At 45.6% G+C, this 25,462-nt stretch overlaps 1 protein-coding gene across 2 annotated transcripts in view; it reads right to left on the reverse strand.

Moving 5' to 3' along the window:
* Positions 1-25,462, reverse strand: part of TEX10 (testis expressed 10) — a 591,356-nt gene that overhangs the window by 408,087 nt on the left and 157,807 nt on the right. The window contains exon 7 of one of the 2 annotated variants that reach the window (XM_086965321.1): positions 17,891-18,066. In XM_086965321.1, the coding sequence (XP_086821447.1) occupies positions 17,891-18,066 (176 nt within the window). Of the gene's footprint in view, positions 1-17,890; positions 18,070-25,462 lie in introns of both variants that reach the window. The other variant, XM_086965322.1, reaches the window with a different exon arrangement.

Below are 25,462 nucleotides of genomic sequence, written 5' to 3' on the forward strand. Positions count from 1 at the left end.
CCAAACCCACCTCAGAGTCTCAGCCGTATCTATGGCTCCATGTGGACGTCTTGGGGCCTGATAAAGTGCAACCTGTAACGGAACAGGGACAACCGCATCTATCTCAACTGCCGTATGGGGCTGGTAGGGCATCGGATGGACCCAGTAATGCAGAATTTGGGCCTGGGCACACAGTGCATATAAGTGCATGTCTGGCGCCGCCAAGCCCCCTTGTCGCAATGGGAGAGTCAATAGTTCCCAGGACACCCTGGCTTGACCTCTGGCCCAGACCAAGGCAATCGACTGCGATTTGAGGGTATTAAAAAAATGTTGTGTGAGAGGAAGTGGGATATTTACAAACAGGTATAGGAACTTCGGTAAGATAACCATCTTGGCTAATGCTATCTTCCCGGGCAGAGACAGTGGCATTTTAGGCCAAAGTTTAACCTTATCGTCAAGCCAGGTGACCGCTCTGCCAAAGTTTAGCCTCCATATCTCCTGCATATCCCGACTCACCCACAAGCCCAAATATTCAACTGCCTCGGCTTCCCATCTCAGAGGAAATTCAGATTCCACCTGGGGAGTGCCATCCGTCAGAGGAAACACCACTGACTTGCCCCAGTTAACTAATATGCCAGCTAGGCCACCAAATCGGATAAATTCTCTGAGGACTGGGTCTAGGTTTTTTCCGGATCTATGATGTATTGTGTCACATCATACGCATAAAGCGAAATGAGTAAGCTCCTAGTGCTAAAGCCAATGAAGCGAGCTGTGTGTTGTTACCTAATGCTGGGGGGCTCCATCGCAATAGCGAATAGCAAGGGAGATAGCGGACACCCCTGCCTGGTGCCCCGCGAAATCGGGAATGGATCAGAGATCAAGCCGTTAACCCTAATCCGGGCTGCTGGTAAGGTATACATCAGCTTAATACGGTTAATGAATAGCGGGCTGAATCCCATACGATTGAGAATGGCTAACAGGTAAGGGCATTCAAGTGTATCAAACGCCTTTGTGGCGTCGAGGACGTCAACGGCAGCGTGCAGAGTAGGATGAAGATAATACAGTGCAGAAAAAATGGTACGCAAATTATGGGCGGTCGATCCCGCAGGAATGAACCCTGACTGATCTGGGAGCACAATCATGGGCGGCAGAGGCTGTAGACTATATGCAATCAGCTTTGCAAGGATCTTAACATCCACGTTAATAAGGGAAAGTGTCCTATAGGAATCTATCTCTGTTTCTGGCTTGCCGGATTTGAACAAGGTAATAATTTGCGCTTCTCTCATGGACTTAGGTAGAACACCTTTCTCCAGGGCCGCCTCCATATACCGCCAACAACCGGGGCGCCAACTCCTCCACGTAGGTTTTATAGAAAGAGGTAGTCAGTGCCTGGGGCTTTGTCGAGTGGCAAGGCTTTTACAACCTGAGCTATATACTCAACAGTAATGGGGAGATCCATATATTTCCTAAGGGTTTGATTAAACCAAACTAGAGTCAAGTAAATCTTGCAACCCCTCAGGGCACGTCTGCTGGGTGGCAGTGTAAAGGTTGGAACAGAAGTAAGAAAAGTTATCTAGGATGTTACATATACCAGGGAGGAAAAGGATGGCAGTGCAGGGGGGACAGGAACACAGTTACCAGGGGCGAACCGGCGGAGCAGTGAGGCAGCGACTCTGGCAGATCAGGGGAGCCATGCGGCATGGGGAATGTCCTGGGGTCAGGTCACACTCACCTGGCAGGGAGGAGCAGCTGGGAGGCGGGAGCGGGCGGCCAATGAGCAAGTGGCAGGGGGTACAGAAGGGAAAAGGGGCGGGCTGCAGGGAGCAGAGGAGGGAAGCGGGGAGCACAGAGGGCTGCAAGGGGCGCCTATATTACAGTACAAAGGCGGGAGGCACCAGGAGGTGCACCTGGGATCTGCAATTTCAGCAGGCAGGGGGCATGGTCAGATAGGGAGCGTGCTAAATGCCAGATCTCCAAGGACCATGTGGTTATGTCTCGTGAGACTAACCAGAAGTCCACCTAGACCAGGCACTATGGTGGCTGGATATACACGTACCCTCTCTAAGTAGGATGTGCAGTCTCCACCAAATATCAATTAGCTCTCCATCCGACATTATACTGTGTAAGGCGGTTCTCGCATTCGAATGTAGGGAGCGAGCGGCGTCATGCCTATCCAGTTCATCATTCAACATCGCATTAAAGTCACCACCCCACAATATCGTGGTACAACCTGTTGCCTGACCCTGGTCCAAATGTCATGGAAAATTTCTGATGAGTCAACATTGGGGCCATACACAGCAATGATCGCCAGTGAAATGTCGCACAGGATGCCACTTATGAGGAGAAACCTCCCTTCAGGATCCGAGTATGTGTCCCCCTAACGCCAGTCCACTGCTCGCCTAATCAACACAGCCACCCCATGGGCATAATTAGAATACACAGAAGAATACACATTTCCCCATCTGTTATGCCGAAGTTTCAGTGATGGTGTAACATTAAAATGTGTTTCCTGTAATAAACAAACATCAATATTATGCCTGGCTAGATATGCATGCACTAATCGTGCCTTCCTGTTGTCATTCAAACCTCGTATGTTCCAAGTAGGGAAATGTCAAGCGTTAGCATGTCATCCTGTATATAGAACACAACAATGGGCCATGAGCAATGACAGTGTGTCCCCACCCAAGTGCAGTTCAAACGACCTGATCCATGACTGACAAACATACTGGCTGTGAACAATAGAACATTCCCTACCCACTGCCCTCCTCCCACACCAACCCCCCAATCAGGTTGTAGATTAGCCTCACCAGAACAGCAAGACAAAAAACTACATTGCAATGAAGGGAAACTTCCCATGAGGGCATGGAAATACCAGCAATTTCCCTGCTCGCACAGGGTGGCCGGGAGTACTGTAGAGAGGCTGTAGGCATACATTAACGAAAGCAGGTTCAATAGAAGGATCATAGGCTGCAGAGTCACAGGACCCACACAATCAAACCATAAAAGAGTGTGTTAAGAGTAGCAGGAAAAAAAAGATCAATAAGCAAGGTAGCCCCCAACCGGCTCTGTTACGACATAGTTATACAGTTGGCAGAGTTCAAGAAGTTCCGATCACTCATTGTCACTGAGATTAGCCTCTGGAGATTTCCCTGCCATTCGGGTGTCTTTAAGCTTCCTACCACCGACATGTTTGGCAAACTTTAAAGCAGATTTTGCATCTGTGAAGTAATGTGCCGTACCACTGTGTGAGACTTTTAGTTTGGCAGGGTATAGCAAGGAGTACGGGATCTGGGACTGCATTAGGATGCGCTTGGCGGGAAGGAACTCCTGACGTGCCACCTGGACCGCTGGAGTAAAGTCCAGATAGAAAGAAATATTGTTACCTCTGTGGTGTATCTGACCTTTTTCCCTGACCAATCGTAGAATCAGGTCACGATCTTGATAGTTGAACAACTTTGCCAAAAACGGTCTGGGTGTAGCACCAACGGGAGGCCTAGGCCCCAGGGATCTATGTGCCCTCTCCACCACGAATACTGAGGACAGATGATGGTCAAATAGTTTGTGTAATAGATCCGACACAAAGGTCTCCATCTTGGAAATGGCAGTAGTCTCTGGAATTCCAGTGATACGTAGGTTGTTCCGCCTTGACCTCGCCTCCAAATCATCATTCTTGGCCCTTATGATCCACAACAGCTTATCCATATGTAGCAACTGCTCTTTAGTGTCGACCTGGAATTCATGGAACTCAGTTTGCCGATTCTCCAGCACATCTAGTCTGCTTTCATGCATTGCCACCTGCGTTTTCACCACCTGGGTTGCGCGGTTAGATTGTCTAATTTGTTGCCGATGCTTCGCAGGCTGGAGAGCATCTCTAGCATGAGGGACCGCAGTCCGGCTCCATGTGTCTTGTGGTGCGTTTATTCTCGAATGTCAAATTAGGTTGTTTGGCATCTGGCTTCCCCATGTTTACGGTGACTGGGTACACACACCAGGTTCACTGATGCCCACACTTGTGCCTATCGGGCCTTCGACCACACAGTCGGCATCTAGGGCAGGGGCACGAGCAACACAACGAGGCCCTTCAGACGCCAGTACACTCCAGGCCACGCACCAATCCACATGGACCACTCTGGGCAGGGCGCAAATCTCAGCAGCGAGACTCCAGTCTAGGCCAGGCCCCAACACAACCAGCAATGGAACAGGGCAATGGGGGTAGAGGTAACCTGGGGTATCCAGGCACACAGAAGCATGTTTATCAGGGAGCCCCCAGTCACAGCATCACTCTGGGCAGTCCACACCAAACGTCCACAGCTGTGCACTAGAACACGGCATCGTAATGTCTGAGTGCTCGGCAGGCCCCGCAGAAAAACAGCTGATCCCAGAGTTTGTCCCAGGCAGTGCAATGTGAGGAACACATGAGACCGCAAATATGAGGGCAGCAGGTGTACCGGGTCGTTATGAGGATGGTGCACTCCCCTTCGGTGTTACTACGCGCCCAGCCCGAAGGTCCCCTCAGCGGCGCACTCCTACAGACCGGGCCCCGCACATGCAACTCCAGCCAAGGCCTCCGCTCGTCTCCCCACACTCACCAGGCTAGGCGCGCCCGATCCGCCGCCTCGATGTCGACCTCCGCAAGATGGTGGCCGCGGCAGCAGGATCGGCGCGCCACCGGCGTCCACAGGCACAAATGCACAGTTTCTGGGCCTGCCTGGGTACACCACAGCCCACAGGCCCACCACGACGCCCAGCACCCTCAGGGCGATGTTGTAGGCCGCCGCCACTCCGCCACGGTAGGGCCCATGTAGGGTGGCAGCCGCGGGCTCGATTTCACACACTGCCCAACCGCGCAGCGAGCCCAGAGAGCGGGTCACCGGCAGCGATGCACCAGGTCGCACAGCTCGGTCCAGGATCAAGCCAGACACACCGGAGCTCCAGCCTTCAGGTCCGCTGCTTCTCCGCAACCCCTGGAGCGTCAATACACGCCTCAGCAACTCTATGTGCAGGATAACTTAAGGATTTCTTCCCGGACGGCGGAGCTCACTCAATGAGCGGCCATTCCGCAGCGCAGCAAACCCAGCCCCCTGGGGCGGGGACTTTAATGCAATTTTAAACGATGACTTGGACAGGAAAGGGACAACCCGAACATTACACCCCTCAGCTAGTGCTGCATTGAATGCCATCATCTCTGATGGAAACTTGGTAGACATTTGGAGATGTAGACACCCAATGATTAGAGAGGGGACCTGTATCTCTGAGCTCAATAGAGCGTGGTCAAGGTTGGACTTCTGGTTGGTGTCGTGTGATGTAGCCACCTTGACTAAAGAGGTATCAGATCTCCCCAGATCCCTATCGGACCATGCACCTGGCCTTTTGCAATTAGTACTTCCCAACTCACCTCTGCGTCTATTCACTTGGCGGTTACCACCGAATGCCCTCTTAGATGAGGCCTTCAAAGAAGAAATTAGAGTAGAAATTTCTGACTATTTCGCCCTTAATTCTGGCTCGGTGGACACGGAGGCCTCCTTATGTGAGGCTTTCAAGGCAGTTATAAGGGGCAAATACATCGCCCGACAAGCTGGGGTGTTGAAGGCAATTTGGGGCTCACTTGCATCCCTAAGAACCAGAAAAGGGCGCTGGAAACAAAGTACTACTCCTCCAATGATCCAAAGAAGCTAGCCCTCTTTAAAGACAGACTGCTTAACTTTGAGGAGGCGGGGCAGCGCAAAGTAAAATTCCTGGGAAAATACACTGAGGCACGGAGATACGGAGAGGGTGACAGGCCGGGGAGGACTCTGGCAGCGATGATTCGTACCGCACGGTCTACTACTTACATACTTGAGCTGAAAGGTACACAACAGACTGTCATTAGAGGCCAAACAGGAATCTTAAATTAATTCCCCTAATACTATTCCGACCTTTATACTGCTACCCAGGAGTCCAGTTCGGAGGGCCTGCTACCCTTTCTCGATACACTGGAACTGCTTTGGTTAAGCCAAAGACATAAGGATTATTTAGATGTCCCTTTCACGGTAGAGGACGTCACCCTGGTAATCAAGGGCTTGTGGCTGGACAAGGCCCCCAGGTCTGACGGTCCAACCACCGCCTTCTACAAAACCTATGTAGAGAAATTGGTGCCGTACCAAATATCGTTATACGAAGAAGCCCAAGCCTCAGGCATTCTGCTGCCGTCCATGAGTGAAGCAATAATAATAACTTTGTTGAAATCCAGAAAGCCCGAAAACAAATTGGACTCATACAGACCGCTGTCATTAATAAATGTGGATGTGAAAATACTGGCGGTTACAGCCCCTACTAGCTTTAATCGTCCGTCCAGATCAATCAGGTTATACCTGGGAGATCTAACTCACACAACCTCAGATCCCTGTTTTTGGTTATTACATTATCTTCACCCAGACTTGAAAGCTGCTGCTGTGTTTCTCGATGCTACAAAAGCGTTCAACACGCTTGAATGGCCATATCTATTCTCCATTTTGGGCCGAGTGAATGATCTCATGTCGGCGCACTTTAGTATCTTGCGGGGTACGAGGCAGGGGTGCCCACTGTTCCCTCTACTCTTAGCGATGGAGCTGTTGGTAGCACGAATTAGGCAACACCACGCCGCGAGGGTAATTGGGTTTAGCACACGACGCCTTCTTACTTTTATACGCTGATGACGTCACATTGTATGTGATCGACCCAGCGACGCACCTGGACCCACTACTCAGGGAATTTATTAAATTAGACGGCCTTTTTGGCATTTCCATTAACTGGGCCAAATCAGTTATATTTCCTTTGACAGACTCCACTGTCCAGGCTCCCTCAGAGTTCCCACTAAAATGGGCGGACGAACCAGTAAAGTATCTGGGCATATGGTTCAGCAGAAATATGCAAGAAATATGAAACATGAACTACGGATGTGCTGTGACATGGCTGGAAGAGAAAGTCACAGCGTGGGCCAAGCTCCCGCTCTCCCTAGCTAGGAAAACGGTGGTACTGCCGAAATGTCTTCATTTATTTGCAAATATCCCTATTCCTCTCACACAAGCCTTCTTCAAGTCTCTCAAATCCCCACTGGTCTCTCTGGTATGGGTGGGTGGACAAGCTCGGGTTTCGCTGGACCTACCGACACGTCCGCTGTCAGAGCGGCTTGGGAGCCCCAGATATGCAATTGTATGATTGGTGAAATCAGGCTCAGTTTCTCCACCACTGGGTGCACCAGACTCCCTTCCAACCCCACGTGGCTGTGGAAACAGATGCTGCAGCGCCTGTTCCTCTCCAAGAAGCTTTATATCAGACGTACAGGTGCGCCAGAGATGGCAAAGGCACAGTAGAGACCCTGCGGTTGGCGTGGAATGAGTTAAGGAGAGCGGGTGCCTCTGTACTGTAGGTCCCGTCCATACCACTGTCGCACAACCCTACGCTACCCAACTTAGGCATATGCAAGACTGTAGCACAAAAGATGAACTTGCAAACCTCTGCCGTGCTTTACCCTGAAGAAACATTTCGACCACTCCCGGTCTCATGGGTGGGTGAAATGGTGCCTTTTTCTGAACTCTTTATCTATTATAAATTGAGGGCCGCTTGTAGATCTTTGCATGAGACTTTCCCGAGCCCCCGCCAACCCTGCTTGCACTGGAGAGTCAGCCACACCACGCAGACTCATTACACAAATCTATACACACATGCAAACCTCGGCTCCTCTGACAAGGCCATGGAAATTCCAGGCGTGGAGTGACGAACTCCATATTCCCCTCACTGAGGACCAGTGGACTTACTGCTGTTGTTGCCAACTCACTGCGTTGTCTCCCAACTATAAACTTCGCTAATACATTTTAAGTTTCTCCATCGATTTTACAGGACACCAGTAGGTTTGCACTGCATGAGACTGAAAGATGTGGTTTAACTCCAGCAACTTTTTTACATATGGCATGGAGCTGTCCACGGCTGGCATTCTAGTCCACTGTATTCACAATGATCCACCAGATCATAAACACGCCCATAGATCCCAGCCCCCTGCTGGGCCTGTTGAGCTACGTGAAGAGCACACCAGTTTACGTTCGTAGACTACATGCAAGGCTTCTCCTATTTGCCAAACGCCAAATTGCCATACATCTTATCTACTCCATAAAGGAGTGGATAAGAGAAATCACATATGGGCACTCACAACTGTCCACCTTTTGGGAATTAATGGCTTCCACTTCTAGGCCCAGAGACATATGGGAACCATTTGTAACGTGGGCCTGTAAGCGACAGGTGGAGGTTGGAGACACACCGACGGAGTCTGTGTGTCTGAATAAATGTCGGCGGGCTGCGGGAGATCGGAGATCAGGGAAGGTGGATGGATGCAAGGATTGTGGTGCAAAAGGGAGGACAAGGATGTAGTGTTTCTGCCAGGGGGACTAACCTGTGATGCATAATGTTTGGGGGGGTTGCTCTGGTTTCCTGATCAAACCATCACCTGGACTTTAGCAGATGAGTTTGTAATAAGACAAATACCTTCAAATTCCTTTTCTATCAGGGAGTCGTGCACGCAAGTTACACCATTTGCAATGAACATAGTATGTGGTCTTGACAATTATTATGAACTGATTATTTACCTGCTATTTGTTAGCAATGTTTGTAGCATTGTGTTTCTGTTTTGAAATGCCAATAAAAATATCAAAGAAAACACACAAAAAACTAAAGGATCAAGTCTCACGCCAGGACTAAATACATAGATTAAATTAAGTTAAAGTGTGGTGCAGAACAGCTTTTACATAAACCCTGTAGTATTTTATATCGAGTCTTTTTAGAAAGTTTCGCTGTTTTAATAAAGACTGAAGTCTGAGATTCTGCTTCCTGCATCATTTTGTCTACAAAAAAAACAGTCTAATGATTCCTTGCCGTCTAATATTGGGACGATCATATCCACAAAAGAAGCTTCATAATAGATTTGCACCTGGGCAAGGTAATTACATGGATATGTTGGGGTTTATAAATCACCAGCGCTCAAGTAGGAATAGAGCATATAAGCGCTTATTGTGTGTAATAAAGCGCTGCGACTCACTGGGGTCGCTGTGAAATCTAAGTGGCCCTGGTATGGCACTGTTAGTGGGAGCATGTTTGAGGGAGGTGAGACTACGTCAGTGATGTGATAGTTGCCCCTGCTCATCAGGTTATAGTGGCACAGTGAGTATTATCACAGGGAGAATTCTATGTTAACACCCCATTCATACTGGGTTAAGTTTGTACTGACAAGACTGATGGAGCCTATACAGACGTCCCATGCTGAGGCACGGCTGTGACCATTTTAAGTGGTCAAGAATACAGGGCTAGTGATACTCTCAGTGATGGTTCAGCTCTTTCACATATAAGGAAAGTGGTCAGAGAATCATTGGATCCTGTCCAAATCATGAGGATGTCCTCTATATAATGACGCCAGATTTGAATATTGTTCTTGTAGGAATTGGAATGGTAAAAGTAGAGGCTGGCTACACTCGGGGCAAAAACGCTGATCATGGATGTTCCATTTGTCTGCAAATAGAACTCTCCTTCAAACTCGAAGTAGTTCTCCTTTAATGCCAGTGTTGCACATTGTAATATGAACTTCCTTGGGGTGATATACTGCCAAGTTGAAGATATAACATTTGAGGAGAAAAGGACGTTAGCCATCTAATCATCCCACCGTTTTTCTTCTTGTTGGATACTCCATTAACATTCATTGATATTATCCTTACTTTAATATCCATATTGCTTCATAAAATGAGCCCAATGACCGTAGCCATATCTTTTTATGCATCTTTGTTGTGTTCATATAAATTGTTTTGCTCCCATGGTTACTTTGATAGTTACACTTTGTTCTCTAATTCTACTCTTTTTACCTGCTTTTGTCCCCCACCCCACGTCTTCCCCACCTATCCCTCCCTCTTCCTTCTGCACCCCCATAACCCTTCCCACCCAGGGCGATAGGGGAATAGCCCAACATACCCGCTACGGCGCAAAAGCAAGTCCCTTATATACAGATCCTTTACTAGCACAAAACATAATGGAGTTGCGTTAATGTTCCACAACAACACAACATTTCAACCAGGGGGTATAAAGACAGACAGAGAGGGCCAGGTAGTGATGGTGAGGGCGAAACTCGCTAACTTTGTTTCGGCCTATTTACCTAATACAGGCCAAGCGGAGTTTGTGACCTCTTTGCTTAATATGCTAGGGGGCTTCACGGAAGGCCAGATAGTCCTCATGGGGGATTTCAATTTTACATGGCACCCTGAAGCGGATAGTACGCACCCTCCACAGATCCGCAGGGGGAAGTATCTTTAAAGGCCTAAAACACATGTGGCGGGCCCTCAACCCTGCTGCAAGGAACTATACTTTTTTCTCACACGTCCATCAAACATATTCAATATTAGACTATGTATTTGTTAACCAGGGACTACTGGGGCTCCTCCAAGATGCAAAGATTCACCCTATTGCACTCTCAAATTACAACCCGTCACGGTGTGTCTGAATTGGAGAGGCATAGTTTAAGGTTCTTTGAGATGGTTCTTCCCCGTCTCCATGACACAGGACAGATTGCTCCGAGACGAACTACGCTCAGCAATCAAGGAATTTTTTCAACTAAATGAGCCATTCGCCACTTCACCCCCTGAACAACTGGGATACCTTTAAGGCGGTACTGAGGGGTAAATGCATCGAACTCAATGAATTGAATAATAAACACTGCCGCACTGAACAAACAAAGAGTTAGGGAAGAGGTCGCGCTGGAAGCAAAACTAGGTCGGATAGAAAAAAGAACACAAAAAGTCTCACCCGGACCTTAATGCGCAAGCTTGGTGCATTAAAGAGGAAACAACGCAATCTACAATAATAGAGCGGAATATACACTCCTGAGATTGCGCCACAGTGCATATGCTCAGGGGATTCAAGTTGGCACTTATCTGGCTAGGCAGCTCCGGGGACAAAGGAGGGATATGCGGGGGCTAGAATGTTCTGACACAGGCAAGGCTAATATTTTTGGGGATTTCTATAAGGCACTAAATCGGTCAACCCCCACAGATTCTAACACTCAGTTAAACTATCTGGCCACACTCTCGCTTCCCCAACCTGGAATGAACGGTTGAATTCATCAATTACCGATGACGATGTGAGGCAGGTGACCGTGGCATTAAAACCATATAAATCTCCAGGGCCAGATGGGATAACAACACACTTTTACTGATCATATGCAACAGAGATGTCCTACATCCGACCTCACTCTTCAATGAGATAAAGGGCCATAAGGGGTCACCCTCTATGGCGGAGGCCATGATTACGGTGATTCCGAAGGCAGGGAAGAATCTACAGCAATATGCCTCCTACAGGCCAACTGAACTCCTGAATCTGAATGCCAAATTATACTTCGCAATTTTGGCAGCTAGATAGGAGAACCTGATGCCAGATATAATCCACCCCAACCAATCTGGTTTTATAAAGGGGAGGCAAACACACAACAACATCCGTAAAAAAGGTTTTTAAATTCAAAACACCTGCATTTCTGATGGGATTAGACACGGCAAGAGCCTTTGACAGGGTAGGCTGGTCCTTGCTCTTCCATACCCTGAAACATTTTGGCTTTGGGGAATCTTTTAACATGATTAGAGCCAACTGCGCACAAGCCCACTCCAGAGTGCAGGTTAATGGGATAAGCCACGTACCATTCACCATAGGCCGGGGAACAAGAAAGGTGTCCACGGTCCCCCCTGTTGTTCGCCCAAATATGGAACCCCATGGCAGCCCTGAACGGGGCAACTCCAGAAAAATCCAGGGGATCAGATTTGGGGGCGAGGAACACAAGATGTTGCTATTCGCAGATGACGTCCTGATGACACTTGCCTCTCAGTGTTCCTCCTACAGGCTCTGCAGGAGTAGTTGAAGAAATGTGAAGCAGTGGCAGGCTTCAGAGTTCACCTGGTCAAGTCATCCATACTAAACTTAACCCTGTCAGAAAGGGAGAAGATTCTCATACAGGAGGAAGCACCTTTTTTATGGGCCAAACATAAACTCACTTATCTGGGGACTCAGATTATGCAGCATTTAGAGGGACTATTTGAGGCTAACTATCCTTCCCTTTTGCTCCAGATCCAAAAAGACCTCAAACGCTGGAAACCACTGTTGATATCATGGCTGAGGCACATACATTTGATCAAAATGGTGATCCTGTCTAAACTTCTTTGTCTGTTCCAGGTACTCCCGATTGACTTGGAGAGAGATTTCCTCCCTGGGCTACGTTCCCTCATCTTTCGCTATGTATGGCAAAATGGCAGTGCACGTCTGCCTTTCCACGTGTTAAGACGCCCGAGAGGCAAAGGGGGAGTAGCTCTGGCAGACTTTGGTCTGTATTTAAAGGCAGCACAATTGAGAGTGGTGGCACCGCTGTCCATGAAGGAGTCTGACAAGCACAGGCTCCACATGGACCGGGCAATAGTGGGAAGGACAATTTGTGATGTCCTTTGAAAGTCTAAGAAGGACAGATTGCTAAATGCCTACCTGAGTACACCCATGCAGACTACTCTCAAAGTCTGGGATGAGGTCACTAAGGGATCAGGATGGAGACATTTTCCTCTCCATATACACCTGATACACTTTAATCCTGATTTTTTTCCTCATACTCTCAGATCTTTTCCATAACTGTGACATTCTCACATGTGTACACAGTCAACAGAAATTCCACCTTTCATCTACCGAGCATTTCCACTACCTTCAACTTAAACACTGGGCACTACAACCCTCACCTAGGGAGGCTACCACATGAGACTTGAAACCGATAGAGACTTTTGTGCGGAGGGTCGGTTCCATGAGGGAAGTAATTGCCTTCCTGTACAGCCTCCTGGTATGTTATAAACGTTTTGAAAATGTTGCGCAGACGGAGGGGATGGACGTCATATGAGGTAATGTTGATACTCGTGAACATTAAAACAATGTGTCTATTTTAGCATTGGGGGAAACGCTAGATTTGACTACAAGATGCACTTCCTCAACGGTTGCTGTAGACTCTCAATAAAAATAATTTTGACCCAAAAAAACAGATCTTTAACCAAGCGTGCCTTCTGAGTAAGACCCTAGAATTGACCTCTCTAGCTGCCGTGCCAGCAACATCTAGATCACACCTTATGGACGATTTGGAAATTAATTTCCCTTCTTGGACTAAGTTTCGGCTTTAGATTTATGCTCATTTGGGAGATATAGTAGCAATTGCTCCATTTCGTCCCAGTGAGCCCTGTTGTATCTGGCTAGAAGGCCCTGCGTGTTGGCAATACGCCAGTGATTGGCAGCTTGAGCAGCTATGCGTTTGTCGGAAGCGTCAATGAGTTTTATTCCTTATCTGGGAGAGTAGCATCCCCGAGGTTTGGGAATCAGCTCACTTGCATGTATTAGATACCACCAAGGAGTCAAGGGGTTACTGGCCTTTAATAAATACCGGATCTGTAGGAGAAGGTTTATATTTTTTGTTGACTCGAAGAGTCCTGGATTCCAGCACATATAGGGGGTTTAAAATTTGCCAGTGTGCCTCATCATTCATTTGAGCATATTGAGTGTTTGGCTCGACATGTATGTGGATCCTAGTGTCTCAAATAAAAAATGCTCTTCTAAGGATTCTTTGTGGAGTACCACCCCATGGTATTGTGCGGCCCTGGCAAAAGGTTCTTGATAGGATACATTGTCATCAGGTGGCGATGGCTTGGCAGGGTAAAGGTCTGGATCATTATCCAATGGAGGGTCAATTGTATAATCCATCCATGGATCCCCTGGTAAGTGTGTGTCTCCCTCATCAATATCTTCCTCATGGTGAGATAGATGAAAGTCTTGAGGTGTGATGTGCAAAGGATCTAAAGGTGGAGAGCAGGGTGGAGGTGGAAAAGGCAGTGGTATATACAAAAGGCTGGTACAAACATTTTTCTTCAAAGGGATTTTATAATGACTGTTGTCATCAGGAAGCTTGTGCTTAGAAGGCTGCTTCGTGTGAATATGTCCTGTATCAGGATTTATGTACAGTTTCTTTTGTTTAGGATCTGATTTAGATGGTACAATGTCTATTTTCGGATCTGAAGGTGCTAAATGGACATTTTTGGTTATCGGCACTGACAGTTTCGGGGCAGAGATAGAATGGCCTTTCGGGACTGTAGGTTTCGGTTCCAAACAAACTTTGTGCTTGGAACCAGATGGCTTCGGCTCCAAGGGGGATTTCGACCGACTCGGCCCTGAGCTGGAAGGCTTGATGACCTGTTTTGGTGCCGAGCTGGGAGGCAGAGCATCAGAAAGATCGTCTTGGTGCCGACCTTGGCCAAAAGGCAGAAGGGGTGCTGAAGCCTTCGATTTTTGGGGAGGGGGTGATCAAGGCAAGGGGTCTTCTGTAGTCACCCTGTCTCTGCGGCACAGTCGACGCAGAGCTTTATTTCGAACTTGGAATCAGAGTCTGACATGGAAAAGGCCTGTTCTTCCTCAGCCACCGAGGGCTCGAGGCCATCTTGTTCGGAGTCTTCACAGAAAATATCCAGCTTGTCTTCGACTTGTTGGCGCGGCTACTCCCGACGTCGAGCCAGATGATCGAGGAGAGGTATCTTTGACCGAAAAGATATGCACGCATCGCAGTTGTCTTCTTTGTGTTCTGGAGATAAGCACGAGTTACACACCTGGTGCGAGTCAGTGCGTGGGTACTTGGTGTGACTCAGAAGACAGAATTTAAACAAGAGTCTGTTCCATCAACGAAGAGCTGGACCGACGTGGTTGAGCCTGCAGCGCGGCCACGACACTTTCCGGGCAAAAAAGTAGATTCCATTGACCGAAACAATAAGCAGAGAAGTGGGAAATGCGCACAAAACAATGCAGTAAAGCATAGAATGGATTGCGGACTGAGGGGAACCCAAAGAACATTTTCGAACAGGAGTGCAGCAATAAACGTCCGAACCCAATGGTGGAAAAAAACTATTTAACAATGGAGTCGATGCCCATGCACACTATCACCGAAAGGAAGAGTCACCCTACCCTGTGACTAGGAGAGACTTCTTCTAAGAGAATCAACTTGCAAACATCCAGACCCAACACTAGATGGCAGGGTTATGCAAAGCATGTGTATCTAAGCAACACAAGCCTCAAACAAAGCATTACAATTCAGAGGAAGCAAGATCCTGCTGCTACAGGTCTCACAGATCCTGCTGTTACATGTCCCACGACTCTAGAAACGAAAGAAGGAGCTATAACAGATATAACAAAAAAAATGTATTGATTATGAATTGTCATGCATCATTACGGTTCACTGCACAATACATTGAAGGTGTCTTTTGAAAGAAAACTGTATACCTTCAAACAAACAATGTCTGCTTTCCTTGAAAACAGGAAAAAGTCCCAGGTTGAAGCCTCTGCACTGAAGAATTCAAATACCCATGTCATTATGGTTTAAATGTGGTCTGAAGTTGTGTTCTCTCTTGGCATTTAGAAACCGAGCATTTCAATGTATGTATTGTTCTAGTTTGATATTGGTGCGATTGCCCTCTTGTCCCCTTTCTTTGTGCCTTCTAAAACACTTACAGAAATGCCTGCATTGAGTTTAGCAGTCAGTAATGTTCCATGTGTTTATTTGCCCTGATATTTCGGACTTAATGTCTTGGCTTCTTTCTATGTTATGATCAGCTCAATATAAAATGCATTTAAGGATATGTAAATGGTTAAAGATTTATTTTTAAAAGGACTTATCACACCCTTAACACAAAGATAAATCACATTGAATATTAAAAACACACAACAAAATAACTGAAGTGGATGTTTGCTCCCAAAACATGTTACAAGGGATAGAGCACGGAGCGGAGGGTATGGGCTTATGTGTTCTAATACATCACGTTTGTATTATTGTCCTCAGCAGATACCTGCTTCTCCACATCTGGTAATTCAAAGTTCTACACAATTTAAGCGTCTGTCTAAGCTATGCTGAACTAGTTTTGGCAGATTAACGCCTCAAATACACCTACAAAATTACTTTTAGTAACCTCATCTCAGGCTTTATGTTTCCCTAATCCCTCATGAAAGGTGGCGGGGAACACGTACTACTACTACTAAGCAAATTGCCCCTAATAGCAACAACACTGTTTGATACCCAGGCATAAGCGTTAATTTACTTATGTGCATGAAGATGTCCACACACATCTGCCTTTGTGAATTTAGCAGTTGTCCAATTTAGCTTTTCTCTTTTCATATGGGAGAGGAAGGGAAAAGAAATGGATATTTGATTTCACTTGTCTAACATCAACTTATCCTCTTCACTGTGACTTAGCAGGCAAAAACTACAAGCACCATCCTTATGCTTCCTCTGGCAACAATGCCATAGAAGACCTCTTCCAAAATCAGCTGTGCGCTTTTGCAGAGGTTTCCCTGGATAAGCACATCTCATTCTGTTCCCCTTTTCCAGGCTACACAAACGGTGTTTGCCAGCAATATACACTAGCCCTTAAGCCTTTTCAGTTTCCTGGACCTGTTCAACCCTATTGTCAGTCATACTTTTTTCAGTGTTTTGCTTCAATTACATTGTGTCAACCACTTTATATGAACAGGTCACTTAATATTGTTTAGCACAACAGTCGCTAGATTTCAAAATCAAAGAAGTTATCTGCAAGAAACTACGGAATACTTTCAGTGCAATTAACCTAAAATGTCTAATTTGATTAAACAACGTAAGACAATTAGTGAGGTGTGGGAGGAGGTGATATGGCCTGTGCCCAGGCAGAATGAATTCAGCAGTATATTCTGTTATGCCTTATATACGTACATTAACAATCTGCCCCACATAAGTTTCAATGTCCATGCCCAAAAGTGGGAACTTAAGGGAAGTTGCGAATATTAGCTATGAAGATCCTACTGACAAGCCCGTGTGGTCCTTGGAATTCAGATGGTTTTTGCTCTAGTCCTACAGAGCAAGATCTGGTATTCCAATTACCTCTATAACATTTTATTACTGCAACATAAGCCTTGACAGGCTTTACTATCAGGCAATATCCATAGGCTCTTTTATTACACAGTATCCCTAAGCGAAAGTTTCCATAATGCAACCGAAAGACATCCTATTCTTATCACGCTGTATGTGTAGTCACTAAGGTCACTCGTGCTTTTCAGGGACTTCTGTTTGGGAGGAAGTCATTTCAGCTGGCACAAGGATGTGCAATTCCACTTTAACATGCTAAAATATGGATGCAGGGAGATGCTCTTAGGTGGAAAGGCTAACTCTCCTCTGGTTACCAATAGTCAGATTAGCGCTGCATGAGAACTGTGGATATGCAATTAAGATCACGTACCTTGATAGACATTTATCATAACTTAAAGCAAGTGCCAATCCCAACAAAGTCAATTTAGGACTAGTGCAACAGACTGCAGAGCAGGGGCACCTATTACACAGCTGTGCTCTTTACAAATGACATTCATTCATGTATTTTCTTTTTCATTAGATATAAAAGAAAGCAGATGGAAAGAGAGAGCACATTTGGAATAATGTGCATGAACTATTATTGCTATTCTTCATTTAGCAGGAGCCATTTTGGTTACAGGGTAATGCATTTTCCTTTAATTCCAGAACTCTTGATGTCGTCCTGTATGAAGCAATCTCAATTACCCCTCTTTCTGTCATGCCCTTCTAATTAGTTTTACAAATGTTCCAAACCAGACAAGAACCAACTACAAAAAAGCAGATAGATTTGTACTGGTATTTATAGCAATGCAATAGACAATTAACGTTTTAAGCAAATATTTTATGGTAAAACTTAATAGCAGCCAAAATAAACCCCACACAAATAACATTGCCATTCAATTGTTTAAGAAGATATTGCAGATGTTTGAACAATATTCAAAACACTCATGTGACAATTAAAAATGTTTAACAATTGCACAGGAAAGAATACATGGTTACCATAGATCTGGCAAGCAGTGGCTTGCAAACTGCTAAGCAATTCCTTGTTTGAACGTGCTGCTGCAGCATGGATTGTGTCAATCAACTGGGCTGAAAGTTCGGGATTTCTTGAACTTAGCTGAACCAGCTGTACAGGAAGACTGGAAAGCCAATGAAACAAGGCTTTGTTGTGATTGCTACTGGAAACAAAAATATATACAATAAGTAGTTAAATACATATATTTCATTGTATAAATAAGAACATTGGTCACTGCCATAATTTAATGCATTTTTGGGAGAAAAGTATGTGGTTCACAAGACAAAAAGGCCTCCACTTTGTTCCTCAGGGGAGGTTTTCCATAAATATATTCAGATACCTGCAGGGCAAGTTGGACATTTTTAAAAAGTCTGTATAGCATTATGTCGCCCTAACTTTTGCTTCCTTAAGCTCATATTTGCATACTAGCATATTTTAAACATTTGTTACTTTACAAAGCACACACACCTATGGCTTAAGTCCTAAGCCTCTTTTGTAGGTTTGGGTTGACAGCCCAGCTGTCGCCAAGCATAATGTAATACGCCAAAAAAATAAAAGCTCTTAGGAGTACTAGAGAGGTGCTTTGGCTCCGTCCACATGCCGATAGTCAGGATTTGCTTTTTCTTTGCAGAACAGATGGGAAGGGGAAGACATGATGAATGTATTACAGAACCAGGACTCTCCCCTTCCATCATTAACTTTAGACTTCAGAGTGCTGTTTTGTGCTTGAGAGAAGTATGGGATGCCCAGGTCTACATTAATCTACATGGATCTTCAGCTTGCTGAGATAGCCAGTGTGAGAAAGTGCCCTCTTTCTGCAGGGTTGCCCCCACCTTTTGCTTAATTGCTGATGTGCTTTGATTGAGTGTGCCCTGGGCCCCTGCTAATCAGGTACCCAGGGCCTAGGTACTTTCCCTAAAACTGCTTTGAAGCCTAAACCCAATTGGCATCTCTGGCCCTATAGGGCAGGATAAAAGTTCACCTCGTCAAAGCATAACGGAGAATACCTACGAGGTATTCAATCATTCATCAGTTTTTCTGGAGGTTTTATCAGCACATCAGGTGTTTATGCACTACATTTTTTTTATTATTCTTTGATACAAGGTTCTAATTAACACACACCCACTTGGGTGAGTCAGGTTGTTTGTACTTTTGGATATAAGGGTGTCTCACAAGTTGTAGCCAGGATTCAGAACACGGGCGACTGGGTAATGCAGCGGATGTGGAATCAAAGTTTTTTTTGATAAGTGTATCATGTTCCTTTGTAGATTGGCGCGTGAGGAAGGGGCTGAAACGTCCCGAAATGCATTGGGCATTTAAAAGAATGTTGCATTATAGTCACGAGTGACTATGAAGCCAACAGTAGAATTGTTAAAAAAAAAATGGAATCATGTATTGAATGTTTATTTCTGTTTATGTTGTGGTTATGACGATGTTTAAGACGTGACAAATAAGAACATAATTCATGTATAAATGACTATCAGTGTCGAGTATTGCTTTAGAATGATACATTTGGATTAAACATATGGGTTTGGTTACTGTAAGAAAGTGGCTCTGTATACACTGCACCAAAGTAAGGTACAGTGTGCACAGAGTCCAGCAGTCTCCAGAGGTTTGGCAGAGGCTAAAGTTATATATAACCTTACTCTCTAAAGTGGTAGCTTGGCCGAGCAGTAAGGCAGGTATCAGAGGACAGTATAAAGCACTTGATGTACACACTCAGTCAGCAAATGGTCTCACACACTCAAGAACTGAACTCTAGGCCAATTGTTTTGTATATAAAAATATATTGCTGTTTACTTTTAGAACCACAAGAGGGTATAAAAATACTTTGAGATGCTGCAGTTGATTACTTTAAAATAACAATAGACTTTTGAATACATTACAAACAGTTGTTGCAATATGCAAGACAAGTTAAACACAATTATAACATTGAGCTCAATGGGAATTTTAAGTAAAATGCCACACCAGTTACTTTACAAACGTTTTTCTTACTCAGGGCTGGATCCTGGATTCAGCCCTGGTGCATCTCCTGTAAACAGTTGAAGGAATCGTTTTTGTCATACAGGCAATTTTTAAGGAATATTTGTATGTTGCAAAAATCGAGACTTAGAATAATTTCTGGCAAAAACCAGCAAATGTTATCCTATGGAGGAAAATTAGGTTATCGGAAAATCACAGTTATCCCTTTTTCGGGTCAGTGCTGGGTACCTAAATCCAGCACTGGGTCTCTCCTGTAATAGGTGAGTAATTACATTTTTGTTCATCTGAGGATTTGTTTGTGAATATTTTAAAGTTTCAAAACTCGACACTTAAAAAAATTTCCAAGTGAAAACCAGTCAATGTTACGCTATGGAGAAAAAGTAAGTTATCGGCTTTCAGGTAAGTACTCTACTAGAAGAGTTAAGGTTCTGGGGTAAGACTCCGGGATCTCCCAGGTTCAGGTTGGTACAATAGTTACACCCTCAGCGGCACAGGGGGAGCCGGGTGGAAAGAGAGTAGGCCCAATGTTAGCCTATGGCAGGTAGGAGGCCTTTGGTTGGTGGTTGCTAGCAGGCAGGCCACACGGCTGTGGGAGCGGAGCTCCTGGTCACTTGCTCAGGGCAAGTGGGGAAGTCGAAAAGAACAGATGGTGCACTCCCAGCGACACTGGGGCGGCTGGGTGCAGGGTGCTTCTGGGCCATCGGGCGCACAATTGATTTCAATGGGAAAGCTGCATGACGAACAAAGGCTGCAAGCACGGGGACAGAAATTCTTCAGGTGCGACCACCACTTCGAGGGGTAAGTTGGGAAGCGGTAGGTTGGGTAGACACCCAGGAGTTGGGCACCGGGGAGTCTTTAGGCGTCGGGAAATCTTACCCGCTGCTGGTCGCGGTTGGGGTCCCTGGTGTTGAGGCTGCAGGCGTCGTCAGGAGCGTTGAGGGGAGTCTTTGGGTGCTGGATTCTTGATCACAGTCGCCGGGGGGACGTCTTCGTGGTCTTTGTTCACTCGGGCACGGGCCGGGCTCGGCAGGTGTGAGTGTGCTGGATTTGCGGTTCCTGGCTGGCACCAGGATTGTAGATGTTTGAGCAGAACCACTGCTCGTGGGAGTCCCAATCATTAGTTGAGCAAGGCAGTCAGGTCCTTCGGAGTTTTTGAGGTTGCTGACCACAGGCGGCATGGGGATTAGCAGAAGCAGGTTTAAGGGTCGACAGGCCGGTAGGGCTGGGGCCAAGTCAGTTGGTGTTGTCCTCTTGTTAGCAGCTGCACGGCTGGTCTTCTTTCTTCTTGTAGTTTCGGAATTGGGATCTGAGAAAGGAAGGTTCAGGGTGCCCCTAAATACTAAATGTAGGGGCATTTACATATAGGTAAGGGCAGGAACCAATGGGTCCCTTCCCAGGGGTGGGTACGCCCCCTATTCTGCCACTCTCCAGTGAGAGGGGGGCAGGAGCCTGTCCCTGGTTGGCTGTGTCCCCCCATCCTCGCGCTCTGATACCTCCGGGTCTAGCAGCGCTATATAAAACTCTTAAATAAATAAATAAATAAGATGGTGTGGACTCGAGGTTGTGCTTCACCTCGCCTCTCCCACCCTAGGGGTGGAGTTGGCAGAGGTGGGCACACCTCTCTTCCTCACTTTGTTTTTCCCGCCCAGTCTCCCGCCCAAAGGGGGGGTAGAACCAGTGGGGACCAGTTGCGGAGTACAGCAAGTGGTCTGGAGAGGCTCACAAAGGCGGTATGCCTTTGAAGCCTCTCCTTCGTGAACCCTGCCCATCCTGGGGGAGGAGGCTTGGCACATTGTCCCAGGATGTGCATTGTTTCAGGCCCCCTAGAGCGGCAAGCTCTCGACCCAGGGGTCCAGAAACATGTCTGGCATGGCAGCCTCTGCATCCACTCAGTCAGGTCACTGGGAGTTGGTTGAGTTTCAGGGGCATCTCTAAGATGCCCTCTGTCGTGCATTTTACATTAAATCCAACACTGGCATCAGTGTGGGTTTAATGTGCTGAGAAGTTAGATAACAAACTTTTCAGTCTTCAGTGTAGCCATTATGGTGCTGTGGAGTTCGTAATGACAACCTCCTAGCACCATATACTCTTAATGGCCACACTGCACTTACAGTGCCTAAGAATGGATCTGGGTACTGTAGGGGTACAGAGCTCAAGGACCTGTACCCTCACCACTGGCATAGGGCACCCAGCTAGAGGGATGACTGATGTATGCTAGGGCAGTGTGTTGTGGGCATGGCACACAGGGATGTGTGTTGTGGGCATGGCACACAGGGATGTGTGTTGTGGGCATGGCACATAGGGATGTGTGCCATGTCAACTGTTTTGTTCTGCACCAAGACACGCAGCCTGCCAAGGCAGTATGTGTGTGTCAGGGCACAGGGCCTCTAGGGGTGGCACAATAAGTGCTGCAGCCCTAAGGGGCCCTCTCTCGTCACAGTGCCCTGGGTACCTAGGGTACCATTTACCAGGGCTGACATGGGGCCAGAGATGCCATTTGGGTTTAGGCTTCAATGCAGTTTTAGGGAAGGAACACAGGCCCAAGGTACGTGATTGGCAGGAGCCCAGGGCACACTCAGTCAAAGTAAATCAGCAATTCAGCAAAAAGTGGGGGCATACCATACAAGAAAGAGGGCACTTTCTCACAGTTACAACTCAGTGAATAGGGCACAGGGCACTCAAGTTACCATACGTGTAATAGCAACTCTTGACTAAACACTTGGACTGATAACTTGCTAAGCAATTAGTTTTTGTTTAAAATATTTTTACAAAGAAGTACAAATAGGAGTGCTCCTCCATCCCTTCATTTTTACCATTATCTCTCTGTCGAGGGGGAAGCACCCATAGGAAATATGTCCTTTGATTCCATCACAAACATTAAGGAAAACAGGGCTACAACCAAGGTGTATACTGCAGATCAAGCCACAGAAATATATGCCCTTATACAAAAAGTCAAATCAGCTGATACACACGGAGGCTCAATTACCCAGCAACTAAGACAACTGGAATATAATCACCAGACGGCAACTAAACCAGAAACTTCACGCCTCAAAGTAAATCCAATACCACAAAGCTAAACGCATACCAAGAGGACTCTATCTATTAAACCAATGGTATTCCGTTTTCATCTCAATTCTTCACTTATGGACAAATGGTACTCCATTTTGAATAAGTGTTCATTGGATCTCATATTATTACTGGAGGAACTGTCCAACACCATAAGCAAATTAGAAGGGGAAATATTTAACCTTAAAAGCGAACTAGAACTCAGGATGGAAAACAAAAAGCTACGCTTGGCAATTACAATTTGAAGGGCTCAACCAGAAGTTGGAAAAATACAATAAAGAACTGCAAGAAGGAAAATTATGTAAATGCAAAAGAGACACAATAGATTATAAACTTAACAAAGTTTATACGTGGGCTGAGATCTATGCCTGCAGGAGATTTGATCAGAAGAACACAACTACGTCATCAGAGGAGAGCATTGTTTCTGATAAAGAAGCATCGACCAGTAGAACATCAGCTCAGATGGTGATCACCCAACTACAGAACACAGGACCTGCCATGGAACCTGGTCAATCACCTCATTTTTCACTCTCAGAGCCATTTTTGTCACAGGCCCCAGATCAGGGCCAACCACCAGCCTCTATAGGTCGAAGCACACAAATATTATCCGAAAAACAAGGACGGGACAAAGAAAAAAGCGGCAAGTCACTAAGTAGCGGCAAAACAGTGGTCTAGTGATTAATATTTCTTAGACGCAACTAACTCACTAACAAATCAGTGTACTTGGGAGGGGCATGACATTCGTTCCAAGCAACAAAACTAATCAACTGGAAGTTGAAGCCAACTTTTGCAGATTAATAAGAACATTAAGACTACGCCACTATTTTACCAGCATAGTAAATACTGAAATTGAGCCTGAGGACTTCACACCACTATTTTTAAACCCAAGAGTACCTTCTTTCCACCAGTTTCACATAAGATGCTTGATGCATTTGGAATATTAGTTCATAAAGATCTGAAGCATTTGAATTTCAGTGGTAACAGAGGCAATAATCAAACGACTCATGAAAAAAGGCTATCAAAGCCATAGCAAATAATCCCAAGATCACTTTGCAACCAGCTGATAAGGGAGGAGAAGTTGTTGTCATCGAAACCTCATTTTATCATGCAAAGGTTAATGCACATGTGGATGATGGAAACACATATCTCAGATTAACTTATGATCCCACATCTCAACTGCAAGACTTGCTGGAGAACATTTTGCTAAGTGCACTGGACCAAGATTGGATTAATGCACAAACCAAAACATTTTTTACCACTAGCAACCCAAGCAGACCAAAGCTATACATGATACCAAAAATTCATAAGGATACACTAAATCCTCCATTCCGTCCTATAGTCTCAGGGTGCGGTTCAATCTTTGACTCACTTGGTAAATTATTGGATTTTTATTTACAGCGATTTGTACAAGGATCGCAATCATACCTCAAAGACACCATTAATTTTTCACAGAAATTACAAAATGTGTAAGTAGAGAGTCTAGACAGGACATGAATATGTACCATTGATGTTGTAGCTTTGCATATGTCCATACCACACAAAACAGATCTAGAAGCAGTGGAATGGGCCCTACTCCAGATTGGAGACATTTAAATGGGGAAATAAAATATTCTACAGTTGTTAAAAGTCAGTTTACATCACAGCAATTTATTTTGGCAAGGGCAATTTTTTACTCAAATTACGGGGACCTCCATGGATTTCTCGAGATTACCGGTATATGCTAAACCCTTTCTGACACTATTTGGGCATGACAATATCATGACCACCCCAGTCTGGTGGCACAAGATCAAAATGTATTGTCTGTACATAGACAACATTTTCAATATTTGGACAGACACAAGAGTTAACAAAGAAGATTGACACATTGAATACCATTAATCCCAGGATACAATTCACCTATAATATTGAAGACCAGAGCATTCATTTTTTGGATGCATTTGTGAGCAAATCATGTTCAGACACATACTTTGATACACAAATCTACAGTAAACCCACTGACTGTAACAATGCATTGGCATACACTAGTTTTCATCCCAAGAGTCTGATCAAGAACCTGCCTTATTCACAATTTGTCAGGATCAAAAGGATTTGCTAGGATCCCAACATCTGCACACAGAAACTAATATAAACAATGGTACCAAGAACGTGGGTGTCCTGAAGAAATATTGCAAGATTGCTTAAGACGTGCCCAGACCAAGGAACGCCTAGATTTATTCACCAAGCAGGACAGTCCGGATGAAAGGAGAATAGTTTTTATCTAAATGTTCAACTTCCTCAAACGCAATCAAAAAGATCATTAACACTAGATGGGAATTATTAGAAGAATGAAACAGACTTCAATGGCATTTTTCGGCACAAACCCTTATATGCATACACCAGGGGCAGAAACTTGCGCACAATTCTATCCATTCCCGAGCAACGAGCCAGAAAAGTGGAAACTCAAGGTACCAAGAAATGAAATATTTGTATACATTGCAATAATAAAATAAGTGGCAACATCTTAACAC

The sequence above is a fragment of the Lissotriton vulgaris genome, chromosome 4_1 (genome assembly GCF_964263255.1).
Source record: "Lissotriton vulgaris chromosome 4_1, aLisVul1.2, whole genome shotgun sequence".
NCBI classification, from domain to species: Eukaryota; Metazoa; Chordata; class Amphibia; order Caudata; family Salamandridae; genus Lissotriton; species Lissotriton vulgaris.